Here is an 18,147-nt window from a genome sequence, read left to right as displayed (position 1 = left end):
AAACACACGCACACAAGGGTGGGGCTGACAGGGCTTCAGTCCGGGGGTCCCCGGGAGAATTTTTTTCCCACACTGTAAATACAGATGTCTGAAGAATATTGTCTGGAACCGACAAAGATCCCAGCCTACGGGCCCTGCTGCAAGATGTATGGGGGAGGGGGCATGCGTAGGGTATGCTAGCTACGGGATGTAAAGCCCTGCCTGTTTCTACATGTCAATCGTTCCTATAAAAAAAATCTCTTAATCAAGTAATTGGAAAAGCACATGTGACAACAGAATGTTTGACATGAAAACAAGAAGTGTATTTAATGAGAAGTTGAACGTGGTTGTGCATGAAATAAGGTACTAACAATACCATTTGTTTCCGGGGGGTGCGTGCCAAGGTCAACAAAGAGTATCGATAATATTGTTGGGGAAAAAAAAGAAGAAAAAACAATAAAAGCATTGTTTACCTGTAAATGAGTTTTCGCCGCACGCTGCGTTTGAAAAATCCGGAGCACCCGTTGCAAGCAAGAATGCCGTAATGCTTTCCCGAAGAGGTGTCACCGCACACCACGCAAGTCAATCCTGGGGAGGAGCGTTTCGAAGGGGGCGGGCCACCCACGTCCGCGCTCGTCGACGTCGCCGGGGACGAGGATACCTGAGGTGGAGGAGGAGGGGGAGGGTGATAGAAGCCGTGCACCGACACCGTCGGGAAGTGGCTCGACGGGGGAGGCGGAGGAGGAGGCAGCAGGAAGCGGTGATGCTGAGAGGCAGGTGACAAGCCCCCGTGAGCCATGGGGGGCAGCGGCCCTCCGGCTGATGGGGAATAAGCGGTGGGCGGGGCGTGTTGCGGGAGGACCTGTGAGGATCCGCCCATCTCCGGACTCAGGGCCGGGCTACAACTGCTTCGGGATGACTGAGGCGAAGATCTCGGGGAATCCTCAGCATCTTCATCTTCCGCATCATCTCCGGCCACTGGGATGTCTGGAAATTAAAGAAAAAATGTTTTACCACACAATACATTAGTGCAAAGGTGCATCTATATAGATTAGTGGTCCTTAACTAAGGGTTCTTTAAGAGGTTCCGGGGTCCGCGAGCATAGAGGAGAAAACAATTAACTTATTGTGTTTGCATTATTATTATATGCTGAATATTATTCTGTAAAGGTGCCTGTGACCTCCATCTTATCCTCTTCGCTCCAGAGATAGGACAAATATGTTTACCTGATTATAGGACTACTATATAAATGGTTTTTTTTATAATTCTATTTTTTTTCAAGTTAAGACCTAAGGTACACATATATAGGCCTATACCTAAGTTAAATGGTCCGACCCTAATTAATTAATTAATTTAAAATATATATATATTTTTTAACCCCTCCAATGTTTCTGACATAATATTACGTCGGAAGCTCTGTGTGGAAGAAACACAAAAGCCATTCATTAGCTTGTCTTTGCTTGAGGGGTCGTACATTATAGAATAATCCTGTAGAGAGGAGATTTAAAACTGATTAGTGCGTTATCAAATTCGAAATGATATCATGTAGGCCTACAATATGCAAAGGCGTGAAATAATTGATAGTGTTTGTAGGGGAGGGCTCAAAAATATATTGTGGGGTGAAAGGGGGGAATAAAACCAATATTTTTATAGGTATTATCTAGATCAGTTTTTTCCAAAGTGGGCAATATCGCTCCCTGGTGGGCGATGGAAAGGTCCAAGTTGGCGATATAAGTCACGGGTATAACATAGGATCCTATGGGGGCGATGAGAGAAAAATTTCTCTGAAAAAGGGGGCGATGGAACAAAAAGTTTGGGAAACTATGATCTAGATGGTGGCAAAAATTAAGTGGGCTTGGGTCCATGGACCGGATACAAGTTTACGCCTGATAATTCGGCGTTATATACTTCGCCAGCGGTATATTAGGCATTATACAGAGTACATACGTAACAGAACGCTTGACATTTTACTGACGAACCTTTCATCCTAGAGGCACACTTCCAATCATAAAAATTATCCAAATAACGTATAGTAGGCCTGCTCAGATATGTCGTTCATCTTGCAAGGGGTCGTGCAGTTATTAAAATAAAAGAAATATTTTTTATAAGGACACTTTATGCTCAAAAATTCAATTAGAAAAATGCTGCCCCGTCTCCCCTGATGCGAACAAAAAAAAACACGTTTCCAAGTGCAGTATTTGCTGAGATATTCGAATTCGGAAAATTGGGAAAAAACAGCGTTGAATGCGGGTAAAAAACGGTTTATCCGCATTTGATCGGGGTGGTGAAGCTCCACTGGAACCATTTGCTGCAGAAAAGATTTTTTGGTGGTCTTTGATTAAAGAACGAACTCAATGCAATTTTTGGAATCCCGCACGTTTCTGCAGTTTCTGTTCTTGTAAGAGTTCACTCATTCATTTTTTTTAAAAAAGATGATTATTTTTTCGCATCCATCTGTCAAGCACATTATTTCCCGTTTTGTTGACATTGCGAAGAGGAAAAATGGATGAACAGCCGCAGTTTGCCAATGAAGAGCTTGATCGACTCTCTACTCAGAGATTCATTCCCTCCCCCCTGACCTGCAGTGATTTCAGCAGCAATTAGCAAATTGCATTCGTGGCAATAAATTGCATTTTTTGAATAAATTTAGCGATACCCCATATTTATCGCAATTCTCGACATTTTACGCGATGCTGAACCCAAGTATGAAAGTATAATTTTTATTTGAACCCATATTGTGTGGAAAAAACTAACATCAATTACAAAGGTTCAATAATTTTTCATTCAGTTAGAATTAGGTTCCATTAGAATTAATTTTATTAAGTCTGCTTGCGGACCACCCATTTGATCATTTTTTGTCACACCACGGTCATTCTCTGCACACGAGGGCTAATTAGACCGGGACCTACAATTTATTGCTGATTCCTAACGGCATGCTTGTTTTTTATGCTCATCGAGAAGTTGGAGCGCTAATCCCTCGATGGGGTACTGCCTGCGGTATCAATGTTTTCTGCGGTTATATCACCGTTTCTATTGTACCCCTGCGTCAGGAAAGTTTTCTGACAAGGACGAAAATGGTATCGAACTCGCAACACCTCTAAACATCCTTTGATACTTCAAGCGAGTATCCTATCGACCTGGGCTACCGCTCCCACGGACCACCCGTATCATAGGTTGAGAAACACTGTCTCAGTGAATAGTGGGTCTGATTTTGTCACTGCAAAAAAAAAAGAGATTTCGGGACTTGCCTTTTAGGATCGCAGTACCCTCATGGTAACTATTTGGTTTGCAGTCTTATATATATATTTTTTTGGTAGGACATAAATCACCTCCGATATAGACCTCTCTCCGCGGACAGCTGGCAGACTTTCAACATTGTACTTACATAAAAGCAACTTACAAAGACTTAAAAAACATGTTCTTACAAACAACTTACATTCAACAACTTACAAAAGCCGAATAACTCACGAATATGCAGCAAATTATCGAGTAATGATCATGCCTGACTTTCGTACACTTTTTTACGTACAATTTTCGAAAAAAAATTTTAATGTGTTTTTCAATGTGTTTCTACACATTATTGAAATTAAGTGTGTTTGCCATTTACTAAATGCCTTCCTGCGACCTAAATGTTGGAATTTTGGTCTATCTTGCTTCGATTTCAAGATAGTACAAAAAGTTCCTAAATTTTCCATAATGGCGTTTCTAAGCTTCCTTACGATTTGGCGCATACTCGTATAGCGCTATACCTCTACGTTACTTTCATGATTCTATCGGCTATATCTCAGGAGCTATTCAAGATTACGTGAAATTACCAATGTTATATCAATATTTCTCTCAAATATTTAGACTTCTCGATCCCGGGCATCCCAAAAAGATTCTTATGGGTAGGAAATGATCGTAAGAAGCTGCACATCGTAAGTCGTTGGGTACGAGATCTTCAAGTGGTCATAACTTTTGAATGGATGAAGATAGAGAGATGGGAGAAAAGTATCTAGCTATACTGAATCGGGCATGCTCTACATCAGCGTTCCTCAACCTATGGTCCGCGGACCATCTCTGGTTCACGACGATGGAATGAATAGGTGGCCCACAGGCAGACTTGAAAATTCAATTCCATTGAATGAAAAATTACTAATTTGTTGCAATTGTGATACTATATTAATAATACCCATATGGGTTCAAATAAAAACTGCACCTTCATATTATTAGGTTGACCATACAGCACCAAGGAAAATGCGAAAAATTGCGATCCTAAATATGGGACATCACTAAATATAGTCAAAAGATGCAGTTTACCAGTTGGCTAATTACTGCATAAATGGATGAAGAGTACGGGAAATGAAGGGCTGCTACACAAATCATGGTGAAAAAAAATTTATTATTTATGGTCATTTATTGAAATGAATATATGATCATATTTCATAGAAAAAAATAAGGGGGAGGATCTTAAATATACCGTAAAATACGGGACGTTGCTATTAAGTTGACGGAATCACCTATTATAGTTGAAATCGCTGAAAAATTGAGGGAAAAACGTTATATATGTACCCCTGACAAATATGTAAGATGTGAATATTTGTATTTACAGCTATAATTTTCATAATAAATTGTGGAAACGCCGTTTGTTCACGATTTTAGGGGAAATTTCAAATTCAAGTAAGCATCGTTAAAAAACGGGGCAAATGTACAAAACAATTCGGATCAACTAAAAATACAGGAATGTTCTGTAATATGGTACACAAGCGGTCCGTCGAATTGTTTCAGACAATCTACTAGTCCTTGGTTTAAGAAAGGTCGAAAAACACTGCTCTACACGATAGTAACAACGCCACCTGGTAGGAACTGCTTGAACTTTTTTTTTTATCTTGTGATGAAAAATAAGCAGGCTTTGAACAAAATTGAGGCTTAAATTAGTAGAAGTCTATTTAATGAGATGAAAATATGTATATACAATGTTAACTCAGAATGTGTACACTGACTGCAAAAGTTTTCAACATTTCTAATACTACAATTAAATTATAAGTATAAACCATAATTCAATAAAGTTTTTATTATTTTTATGCAAATGAATAAGGACTTCTTTTTTCCATTTTGGATGTAAATAAATCGTGATAATATTTAGTAATATTTTTCGGATGGGCACATAGAATATCAATTCATGCATCCATTGTTTCAAGTTACATGCCAGACTGGGCATGTGAGTTTTTGGCGATTTGTCCAGTCCTGACGCATATTATTATCTTAAACATATATTTATCATATTAAATATTAGTACTTGTGTTCTGTTATCAAATTTGTCGACAGCTGAAAGCCAGTTGGTTTTTGAAGCTTGTCACGTGAAAATAGTAGTAGAAGAGGCGGATCTTGAAGATATTTTCCGAATCGGCCATTTATAGCACGGGAAAACCGGTAAAGCCAAGTAAATTCAATCATTGATCTCTCGGGAATTTGTTATCTAAATGATACGAGATTAATTTCTTCCGCTATAAAATAGAGAGTTGCAGATGTAACCAATTTCCACAGTTTTCGACTGTTCCCCGTATAAAACCTTATTAGCATCTTATAAACGCTATTGAAGGTTTTTCTTGGTGGGAGCGGGGGGGGGGAAAGAAATGAAAAACCTGCCCAAACCACCACTGATTCATCTCCAACTTATTCTGCCAAAAATATTGCTCTGTCACAGCGTAGTTCACACCATTAGACCTTACAGGGTGTCCCATAAATTCGTGAAGAGTTTGAAATTTCATAAATGTTGAAGGAATGGTATATCTGAATGCAGAGAAAGTTATTCTCACGTAAGGGAATGTTTTTTTTGATACAAAACCAAACTTTCGTCAATGGGGGGCGCTACGCGAAAGCAAGCAAAGCACAGATTTCTAGACCAGAGCCTTTTCTCAATCTCTTCTGTGTCCGAAACGCTCGTAAAGATTCAGCCGGCGATAAGCTGATGAAGGTAAAACAACTTTACCGATTGCGCTTTATCCACCAATGTCAGTCAGCATCACAATGAAAACCGTATGTGATCTCCAGTAACAGGTAAATTCAGAAATGAGCTGTCAGTCGTAAATCCTGCATTTTATAGGACTTCCTATTTTCATATTTCCAGTGATTTGCTTTGTGCAACTCCTTCTATTGACAAAAGTCTGAACTAATTGTTTTTCTGGTACCGAAAAAAAAACTCTTGGCGAGTATGACTTTTTTGCAAACCACATACAAATATACCAATTCGTTCAATTTTTATGAATATTCAAAATATATGCGAATTTATGGGACACCCTGTATTTAAGACCCATCGGATCAAACTTAAATTTCTTCTATCAGAGAAAATGTCATCATCCCGAAAGATAGACATAGGCCTATGCGATTCGAATTTAAGCTGTTTTGTGAGAGGAGGTTTGCATTTCATTTTTTCCATACTTACAGATTATGCCATTTGATTTCGGCATCTTCGCACTTTCAAAAAAAAAAAAATGGATTTCACAGTGCAAGACATCAACACAGTCGGTGCCATTACGGGACTTTTTTGGGGAGTACAAATTTTTGTTGACGTTGCACAAACGAAAATGACTGAGAACATGCAAATCAGAGTCTTATAAAATGCAGGGTGTACGATAAACAGCTCATTTCTGAATTTTCCTGTTACTGACGCTTACACAAAGTTTTAAATTCTGTGGTGTTTGATCAGAACATTGGTAACTCCAAAATCACAGTTTTGAGATATAAGCATTTTCATTGTCATTTAAAAATCGAAAACAAAGCAAACACACAAATACAAATGAAAATATAATTCATCAGCATGTTATTCAGCCGTACGCACGTATTTGTGCATTTATCTCACTTCGAATTAGTTATAATTAGCATGACTTACTTCTATACCAAAAAGCAATTTTTTGGACACACCATGTTCTGACCAAACACCACAGAATTGTGATGTTGATATTGGTTTGCGTGACCATACGTCCCGTATTTTCCGGGACAGTCCCGGTTTTTTCTGTTTTTCTGGCCGTTCCGACGTTTTTTGCAAATATGTCCCGGTTTTTCATGTATCTTCAACGAAACCAACTTGATTTTTATTCTTCAAATCAACGATTAAATTATCTCAACTCAGAAATTACTACCCAACTCAACATTACGATTATCACGACTAAAAATTAGAATATTCACCTCACGTATTTGTCATGGTTTTTTTTTTAATTCATTGAAACTAACAATAGCGCTTCATTTTCCGTGATTGTGCGACAATTCTGTGATTTCAGTATGAGTTGGAAACTTTGCTTACTTTCGGAATCATTTTTTTGTGATAATTTGCAATATCTCGTATTTTCCCCGTATTTCAAAGCCCAATATCCCGTATTTTCCTAGAGCAAATATGGCCAGCCTAATATTGGTAGATAAAGCAACATTGCTGAAATTTGTTACCTCGTCCACGAATCGCCGGCTGAAGCTTTATAAACGTTTCGGACGCACAAGAGACTGAAAAAAGGTACAATTCCGATCACTCGTGCTGCGCTATCTATCATCAAAAGTTCAAACTAAATTTTTTTCTTCACGGAAAAAAAATCTCCCTTCGTGAGAATAACTTTTTCGCAAATGGCATTCAATTCAACCATCGATTCCTTCAATTTTTTTTTTTTGAACTTTCAAACTATTTACGAATTTATGAAACACCCTGTTAATCAATTAACTTTATAAAAACTCTTAACTAAAAAATTAATAACGAAATTAGTTTAACAAATATAAGTGCTAACAAAGCAGAATTACTCGTCTATTTTATGGTAACTAATTTGCTCTTGATTTCTCATCTGATTCTTTTGCGAACGGCTACACAAATATCATGATATGCATTCAAGCGATTTTTCGCTTTTATTTTCACCAATAGAGCCCGGATAATATGCAAATACACAAGTGCATATGCAATTGAATATTTTAGTACTTTTTATAGTAAGTGCATATATAAAGTGCATATTTTTAGCATTTTTTCCATTGTTCTTTTTATTCTTCGGATTTAATCAAATTTTTTCAATTTCTTCAAGAAAATATTTCACCATTGAGTTTTGAGAATAGCTCAATAATAATTCATTTTAAAGCATGTTTTTAAATGTATTATGTTTTAACTTCTAAATAACGTGTTTATTTTTAAGCAAATTTTTTCAGTTTTACTGCATATATTTTTATTTTCCCGTTAGGGTACCAGTGGCTCCCAAACTTTTGTCATCCGCGGCTCCCTTCCTTACCCAATTCATGGTTCATATGCGGCTCCCCAGAATAATTTTATAGACGTGTATTTTCCGACTATCCAGCTCGCCGCGACGCCCCTAGGAGTCGCGACGCACACTTTTATTTGAGAAACACTGGGTTAGACCATTCTTCAGTGCTTTTAATATGCATATTTTTCCTTTTTTATGCATATTTTTTCATATTTTTCCTTTTTTATGCATATTTTTTCATATTTTTCCTTTTTTATGCATATTTTTTCATATTTTTCTTTTTTATGCATATTTTTTCATATTTTCACGTATGTTTTTCAATATACCTTTAATGTATATGTGTGCCCTTTAGGACATACTGAAGAATTTTTAAGGTACTTATTTTTTAATTTCATGCACGTTTCAGCATTTTTAAATACATATAATCCGGGTTCTATTCATCAATAAGAATGGTGGAAATCCCGTTTCGGAAAGGTAGGTAGCAGCGAATGGTAGGAGTGTTTGCAATGCTGTCTTCACTAGTTTCGGGGAAGACTGAAGACTTAAACTTGTCTTCATATAACGATGAGTTTACGTGAGCCGTATAACGAAAAATGTTTGAAAATTGGTTGCAAAATACTACGATGTGCTCTGCGAAAAAAACCTAATGAAAAGACTCGTAACTAAAACAAAATGAATCGTAATGATAATATACCTTTACGCCTGAAAATATGAAATTACTCCACTAAAAAACTTAGCAGACGCCAAATTCACATTACGCATTTATTTTCATGAGTATATTATATCCGACTTCATAGCTAAAAGCACGCTCTTCTCCAATTAAACCCGTAGATATTTTCCGATAAAAAACCGGCAATTAAGTTCAAAACTAGCTTATAACTGTCTCCGATGAATCAGCAATTAACTCGTAAATACACCTATAACTACATATTCAATATTTGATTCGCATTTCAAACTAATCGTAAAAGTTTCGCAAGTATATTAAGTGGTAATGACGGCCTAAAAGCGTCAAGGGATCATTCAAGAACGGTTTCGGGAGGAGAAAAAACAGAAACGAGTAAATCTATAAATGCCAGTAAATATCGATTCTTTCGCGTAAAAATCATCATCGAAAGAATAATATTAATTTCATAATCCCAATTTTTCAATTTTTCCTCAAGCTTAATTCGGGACTTTGAATAACCCGCTGCTCATTTAAATATTTTACACTCACACACACACATAACCACTAAGAAAATTTTCTTAATAACAGTTTATCGTCAAATCTTCTAAATAAAAGAGTTTTTTTTATATACAAGTTAATAGAATAACAACCATTATCCGCTTCGTTTATTAAAACCAAAATGTGCAAAAGAGATTTTGATAAGAAGATGTTAGGGAAAATTAAGAAAAAAGAAGAGGGGTTTTAATAAAAGAGGATTTTCAAGCAGGTTTTATGTTGGGAATAAAATTTTTAGCATCAACAGAAGCATTAACAATTAATTACAGTTCGGTTATTAGGGATAATAATTTGTCGGAGGAATAACCGTGGTGAAAGAAAGATAAGCGAAAAATATATAAGAGCTAATGGATTTAGGATTCTTTTCTATAGTTTTTTTCCCATCTCCCTTACCTTTTTCGTTTGTTGTTCAATAACATTTCTGGTATGCCCAGGGCAATCTTCTCCCCCAACCCTCCACCGTTTCTCGAGGAAGAAGAAGAGGAAGAGCAGAATATTCTGAAGTGTAGTCAAGTGAAAACAGTCATCTTCAGGAGCAAAATGAAAGACTTGGCAAGAAGGGAATAAAAAAAAAAAATTCTATATAGAAGAGGTCGAAGGCAAGGAGAATGAGGAAGCTTTAGCTTCTTTTGGAGAGGTCTTAGAGCAACGAATTTTCGAGAAAGATCCAAAGTCTATATTGAGCGAACCAAAAGAGCGAACAAGAAGAGGGAGAAGAGGGGCGAGGGGGGGTCTTGGAAAAGATTTTGCGTCGTCGTGGCCGGTGGTGGAAGTTGACGGCGAATGGATATACGTAGATAGGAGAAAAAGGAAAGCTAGAGAGAGAGAGCATTTACTGCAAAGCCAGCTTCCAGTATGGAAGACCTTCCTGGTAGAGGCCACAGGAGAGCGAGGAACGTCGGTCGGTGGAGGTAAACGGAGGCTCAACATTTGAAGAAGAAGAGACTGATCCTGGAATGGCAAAGAGGAGGTCGGATGGGATCAAGGTGGATTTTACGGGTGTCTAGAGCCAGGAGTGAACGGGGCTTAGGATGAGATGCGATACGGGGGCAATGTAGAAAGAGCTGAAAGTCGAATCGAAATCCGGACAGGATTCAAGAAAAGAGAGATAGAGAGAGAGATCGTTTTTTCGCTTGACGAACCTCGCTTTTATATATATATAGAATGCGGCAGTAACCGTTTCGTGTGCATTGACTGAGACATCATCTTTCGTCGACAGTTCCAGTCGTAGGCTATGTAAGATAACCAAGTGTTAAATTTTTAACATGATTCCAACATCTGAAACCACCCCCCCCCCTCCCTCTCTCACGTGTTTCACAACATCATATCGCCGGATACGGGGTTGCTGGACTTCACTCTGGATCGGCAACCTCGGGAAATCTCCCCCCCCCCCGATAATCGCCCTGCTTTCCCGAGGGTTAGTTCCTCCTGGCCCTAGAGTACGTCGTTCGGTTTTGGAGACCCTATCTTCAGCACTAGAGCGTTAGCGGGCATGCAAGGTTTGAGCTACGAAGAGAGACTTGATTCGTCGAATATGTTTTCTTTGGAATAACGCAGGCGTCTTGGAGATGTGATTGAAGTACAGTCGGCCCCGCTTAGTTGGATATCAACAATTCCAGCATACAATATTCGATTAAGCGGGAAACAATTCAACTTTCATCTTACAACGTTAGTATAGTTTGTATATTGAAAACTGATGAAGGAACAATATTAATAAGGCTTCTCGATTAAATGAGGCATCAAAATGAAATGGAAATTATATTTAATTACAATAATCTCAATACCTAGAACATTTACTTTTTATTAGGAAAGTTAGCCCCCTCTATTGAATCAACAGAGAATAAAAATAAAATAATTAAATATAAAGTATTTTGAAGATAACTTGAATACTTGGAAACCAGTGAGGGGGGAGACCGTTGCTTTTTGTCACACGCATTATTCCTGATAGATGGTGCCCACTATCCATAATGGTACAGTTTGTTAATCTAGTTAAGGAGATTCTTCTTCCTTGTACATATTCAACTGCTTCGAGATTTTTCTGGATTTTAACTGCATTAGTAATTTTTCATTGTCTCGGTTTCTATTCCATTGCAATAGTATGCCTTTATAAATCGATTTTATCGAGTATGTATATTATAAAGCAATGTACAAGCTATTATTTTGCATAGTTGCAATCTTCCTTGTTAACAAAAAAGTCGTTGTTGGATTTAGTTGGGAAAAAAATTTAATATAATGTCTTTTTCGCTTCCTGGAAGGACTTGCCCCTTGGGACCACATAGTGTATATTCGTTATATGTGTATGTCTTTTTCTTTTGTATTCCTTTTCGTGTGTCATTGTCCAGTATTTGTGTAATGTTGTATGTGCGTGTATTTGTTTACAAGAAAAAAAAGTTTCTTAGCATGTGAATCTGGGGCTAGTTGTCTCATACGAACGGGATTAGTTGCTTCATGTGACAACTTACCACCTACGGGAATTACAGTGTGTTAGTTAGCCTTCATTTGGTTGATTTCTTTAAATATGTAGGCCTACGCATAATGAAGGAATAGTATTATAGTGAATAAATCAATTTTATTTCAATGTAGCGTGAGAAATTACAATTTTAGAGAACACTTTGAAATATGCTCTCAACGTCGATTCCAGGAGTGAGTCTGGGAGCACGGGGCCCACAAGCTCTATATATTTTAAGAGCCCCTTGAATTTATTTATTGAAAATGTTGCATACGTGTGTATTAATTAAAAATTCTCAATAATTTGGAGGCTCTTATTTAATTCTATGCGGTACGAGATCCATTGTTTCCCCCCCCCCCCCTCCCCTCCTCAACTTTCTGTTAAGATGCCACTGCGCACAAGTGGCAACGCCTGTCACAATAGCCTAAACTACTGTTCAAAAGCAGCCAAAACTAAAATCCAAACAAATTGCAGTTTAATTAAGTTATGAACGTTCATAATTTTTGAGTGTAAAACGGAAGAGAAGTGGGATACATAAAAATAAAATCTATATACACACCTAAGTACATACTCAATTATTTTAACGTCTTTTTTCATTTTGAGAGATGGGCAGATTGATACTAAAATACAGTTGAACAAGAAAATTAATGACCAGTTTTATAAAGCTCATTTATTTCTACTATTTTCAATGTTTTATAATGAGTGAATACCTAATTAATATTGTGTAACAATGTACTCCATGCAGGGGCGTAGCCAGAAATTTCATTCGGGGGGGGGGGGACCAAAGTGACAGAACAATGGATTTGGCTATCTTTTTCCCTTTTTTCGGTCATTTTCTCACATTTCGGGGGGGGGGGCAGACCCCCAAGTCCCCCCCCCCTCGCTACGCCCTTGACTCCATGGTCTGTGACAACTTGTCCCGCATATGGGGTTGGTTGTCACACTCGACGAGAAATTTTTAAAAAATTATATTCCATAGAAAGAGCGATTTTTTGTATTCTCAAAAAGCTCCAGTATAAGCCAATTTGTTCAAACTTGATTTAGAAATATCAAACATTTGGATTGGTTGAATTACATACCCGAAATTAATTGACATCTGAAAAGTGTGACAACTCTCCCCGGTCTCCTCTACCTACTCTCAAATATATTTATCTTAATCTAGTAACATATTTTCCATTAATTCCAAATGGTTCGGTCAATAAAAACATTGTGAGTATAATTGTGTATTAGCAGTTGACGTGCGAAACGTAAAATTTGATTAAGCGGGGGAAAAGTAATTGAAATTATCATATTAAGCGGGGAACTTTAACATTGTCTCTGTGGAAGAAATTTCGGTGCCGGTGAATTTTATCCGTTTATCCGTTATCCGATGAAGCGGGACCAACTGTATTTAAGATTTTCAAAGGAATCGATACGATGGATCATGAAATAATGTTAGGCCGTCATTCAAACGCTTCTACTCGGGGGACACCAGTTTCAGTTGGTTAGGGAGATACTTCCAGTATGTGTCGCAGGGAGTTTGGAGTTTTTTTTCTCCCAACAGAGGTTGTAAATGCATGGAATAGCTTACCTTCTGATGTCGTGAATTCTCCCACGATAGACACCTTCAAAAAGGAAATATGATAAGCTAGGGGAGAGTTTCTTATTTAATTTAATGCTGAAATTACCTGTTTGATTCGATTCCCCTTAATGTTTTGGATAATTCGAAGTTTGATTAAGATATGTCATTTGCGAAATGTTTCGTTTCCCTGAATTCCAGGCCAACTTTGGCTCATCTTTTGTTTTTCATTCCGTGATTTACTGACCTATTCCAAAATATAGCGTTAAAACATTAAAAAAATTACAATAAAGAAAATATGAATTATTTTTTTGTTGTGGCTGTGTATAGCAATTGAAACGTGATTTTTCCCGCAGATGGTGTGTCGGGTAATATGGAATATTATAAGTATTATCTGAGTTGGGCCAGAATATCTATTCAAGACGGAAAGTTTAGGGAGATAGAAGAGTAAAGAGGTCTATGCATATATATATATAGGAATAATGTGTGTTCTGTTCTCTGTCTGCCTACCTTGATTGTTTTGGGGCAGATTAGGAAGATTGCATTTGTGACTCTTGTAAATAGACTATGACACCCACCGTATCATCAACTACAAATACAAACGATGAAATTATCATTTTTCATTGTCATAGACTCATCAAATCTTGTTTTTGGCCGATCCGAATCAGTTTTCTTCATTTTGAATCCCTTATTCTATAATTATCCCACGAAAATGATTTTTTAAATGCCTTTTTTATTAGGTATAACATTTATTTTTAAATACGATTCACTTGTCAATGCTAAATTTTATGGAAATACAGGTTTCCCGTTTCTACCATGCTTCAAATTGGAATAATCGAAAAAATAAAATTGATATTCCACGTCACCCGAGTTCATCAATATGAAATCATCAATACTGTATTGATGAATCGAATTATTTGTGTGTGAATTTCGGAAAATTCGAACTGTTTTGCAGTCCCCTTGAACATCGGATTAACGAAGTTCGACCGTAGAATGCATCAAGTAACAGTTTCGTGTACATCGACTGAGACATCGTCGACAGTTCCAATCGTATACAAGATAACCAAGTGTTAGATTTGTAACATGGCTCCACACAACATCCGGAAACCCCCGTGTCAGAACGTCACCATCATCGAATACGCGGTTGCTGGATTTAACTCCGGATCGCCAACCTCGGGTAATCCCTCGCCTTGATCCGATGCTTCAATCTCCTTATCCGTCGCACGTTTAGTTTCAATGATGGGTGGAAAAGGGGGGTGGAGGGAAAAGGCAATTCTCCCTGACGCAGGTCGAGAGATTGCTGTTCGAGAGCAAAGTCCCGGCAATGAAATGAATGCGAGGTTATCGGATTAATCGAAAGTTTCGAAGGAACGACTGACCGTAATAGCATAAACGTCGCCCCCGTTCCTTCTCTCTCCACCTTTTCTACCATTCTATCTCTCTCTCATGATCCTTCCACGCTAACTTTCATAGTGTGATGGCAAAATACTCCACCAACCCCCCTCCCGTCACGTATATACGAGGGCTTTCGAATTGGAGCCTCCTTCAGCAATCGGGAGGGATTCAGCCCGTGTTCGATAATGGGTTGCGGAGCTTTCAATTTTCGATAATAGAGCCCAGCGCCAAAGCAGGCTAGACGACTCTAGTGTTCTGATTAACGATCCTGAACGTCTTTTCGCCTGTTCTATCACACACACACACGCACTCTTCTCAACACCATCTCTCTCTCTCTCACTCTCTATTTTCTGTATGTTTCCATCACGTACAAGCGGTAACCGCCGAACAGATAGTTCCAATGGAAACATAGAATGCGTGTATACATCGGATGCTAGCACCCATTGTCCAGCTCCACACAATCGACTTCGAAATGGTCCCCATTGACCAAAATAATGGCCTGACACCAGTCTTTCTCGTCTCGGTAACAATAGCGAAAGAGAGAGATTGAAGACCGATAAATCTGAAAATAGTGAGGATTTCGGAAGTTGCTTTTTAAAACCCTATCATCGAATAAATTCCCGTTTTTTATATATATATTTTCAATCAAATGCTGCTGCTGCTGAGAATCCGGATAAGTCCTTTTTCTTCGTTGTTGTCGTTGACGGAATTTTTTTTTTTTGAAACGTATTATCACTAGAGAAATGTATAGAAATGCCGGTTTATTGTTATTTGAGGCATTTATTTTAATTCGTTTGAAAAAAAACGAAGAAATAACGTGTTGATATAGTGACGCTTGCAATTTTATTGATTAAATTTTGCATTTTTAGGCTTGCTTCGGACATCTGAAATCGTATAATATAAAGCCAAATTCAGATGTCACTGACGTTAGTATTCAGTAAATGGTACACTGTAATTTACTTCAATTCGTTTTCTGCTATAGCGCTCTCAGACCCAAGCACTCATTTTTTGGAATTTTCAATATTTTTTTTTTTGCATTTTTGATAGTCAAAAAATGCATTAAAAACATAAAAATGTCAGCAAATCTTTGTTTTTAATTTTTTTTCTTCAAATTTTCATTTTTTTTAAAGAAATAATTCACTTCGTTCAAATATTTTCAGCGAAGATGATGCAGGGAATATATTCATATTGACATACAATTTTTTTTTCTTCAGAATTTTGTTGCTAAATTTTATGTAATAAATCAATTTCCTTGGAGGAACTTTCTCCTGGAAGCCATCTTAAAAAACTCCGAAAGTTCAACTTTAAGTGCTGCCCACTGATGAAAGCTCTCAAAGTTCATACTAACCATACTTCTAACTCTAAACTTACACAATCCTTTACGTCAAGGCTCAACTCACTGAGGTTAAAAGAAAAAATAAATATACAGTGAGGGAAAGTAACACACACATTTGTGGCACCAGGGTCTGAAAGGGATAGGCTACTATTCTATATACATTTTATATTATGCTATTTTCTACTATATATACTACTCTACGCTATAATTTCGGAAATTTTATGATGAATAAAAGGATCGTAGTCACAGAACTCCAACCCGAATAGCAGTGAATCAAGTGGTGTCAAAAGAGAGCAAAATTTCGTATAGTATTATCTTGGTATAACGTCTCATTTTTTAAACGTCACCCCGCTTATAACGTCAGTTTTCAAAGTCTGCCAGCGTGATTAGTTAATAAACTAGTTAAATTACCCTTCTTATGAAGTCATTTTTATTCGTGTCTCTAGAGGTGTCTTTATGCTGAGATTTGACTAAGAGGTTCGGTCTTGTAAGGCTGGACAACTATATTGGCAGACCGAGGCATGTAAAAATTTCGACCGGGCATGCATTTTTTTCAACTACATCCTCGATGCGGGCGTATGAAAAAATCCAAAAAAGTTTAAACTAATTATTTTTCATATATTATTATTTTTCATACAAGCGTGAAATTCTACAGAAATGCTTCCTTTGGCAGCCATGATACACGTGTAGTCAACGTATTTTCTTCTGTTTTTATGGTTCTAATATTTAACAGCCCGATGTGGTCATGGACCTTCATATATTACAACAGGGCCCATAGGCTGGAATCTTTGGCTCTCGAGGCTTTGTTGATAACTGCAGAGCAGCGATGTGAGAATGAAAGCCGTTTATTAAAGATTAGGCCTGCTACTAAACATTTGTGTTTTGGAAGGATAAATTATATTGCTTTGACCATGGATGAGTTCGAATTTGCTATCGGCTTTCCCCTCACCGATAATTTTTGTAAAGAAGACAAATGCGCATAAATATTGCTTGCAATAGAAAGTTTTGCGTTAGGACATCTGCTGCCATCTATTAAATAAAAGCAAAACTATTTGTTATAACCCTTAAAATAAAATAGATGTTGATTATAAACCAATGCGGCAATTGATGAACAACATGCAATGCAATATGAAACTATAAATTTTTTATTTTCATGCTGTATTCTGATGTAAATTTTATGCACCAAAATATCGGTTAAAATGTTTTTATATTTGGAGCAAAATCTTTCTTTCTAAATAGCACCAAAAAACGTAGTAACTAATCTGTCGGTGCATGAAATTTACACCGGTATTCCGCATAAAAAAAAACTATAGTTTCATAGAAAATGTGTGGTATTTTTCTGCTGCACACCGGTTTGAAATTAACAATTTTATTTCGAAAATTATAACAGGTAGTTTTGTTTTTATTCAATTGGTAGCAGCAGAGGCCATAGATTTACGGTGTTGGTCGCATTTTTAATAACATGGTATGATATGAAATATTTATACTTTTTTTTATACTTTCTATTTATAAATATAAATATTTATACTGTTTTTGAATATGCGGGGTGATTATAAAAAAACTATCCCGACATATGGGCCCCTAACTATCATACCATTCACAGAAACTGAATGAAATTTTGGCATAAGGTATTTTGAGGTATGCGCTCAAGAATGATATGGAAAACAACAGTGTCACTCTAACAGTTACGGTTACAGTGAGAAAGTTTCGAAAATATCAAATGGCAACACCAAGTTTTTTGTATTGGAATGCGATCTCCATACTGAAAAACACTAAATAGCGTTGGAATGGCACCTGTAGCACGAAAATCCCCGGAGCTAGGCAAGGAAAAAGTAAAAAGGACTTTGCCGTGCACCAGAGCATTAATGTTCGTTTCATTCGTCACACCGTTTCTTCGGCTGAGATCCCAGCAGCCTGATTTGTCCTCCACAAGGTCATGTGGAAAATTTGTGAAACACAATAAAATGCTTTATTTTATGCTGCTTCTATCTCTGTCCTTAT

At 37.3% G+C, this 18,147-nt stretch overlaps 1 protein-coding gene across 1 annotated transcript in view; it reads right to left on the bottom strand.

The window, feature by feature from the left end:
* Positions 1-18,147, bottom strand: part of LOC149088429 (photoreceptor-specific nuclear receptor-like) — a 64,595-nt gene that overhangs the window by 33,149 nt on the left and 13,299 nt on the right. Inside the window, exon 2 of the mRNA XM_089247517.1 lies at positions 453-966. Within this exon, the coding sequence (XP_089103643.1) occupies positions 453-966 (514 nt within the window). The remainder of the gene's footprint in view (positions 1-452; positions 967-18,147) is intronic.

The sequence above is a fragment of the Pholcus phalangioides genome, unplaced genomic scaffold (assembly GCF_987345545.1).
Source record: "Pholcus phalangioides strain wild (caught in Gottingen) unplaced genomic scaffold, Ppha-v1.0 ptg000003l_1, whole genome shotgun sequence".
Classification (NCBI taxonomy): Eukaryota; Metazoa; Arthropoda; class Arachnida; order Araneae; family Pholcidae; genus Pholcus; species Pholcus phalangioides.
This window is presented reverse-complemented; position numbering and strand designations above follow the sequence as displayed.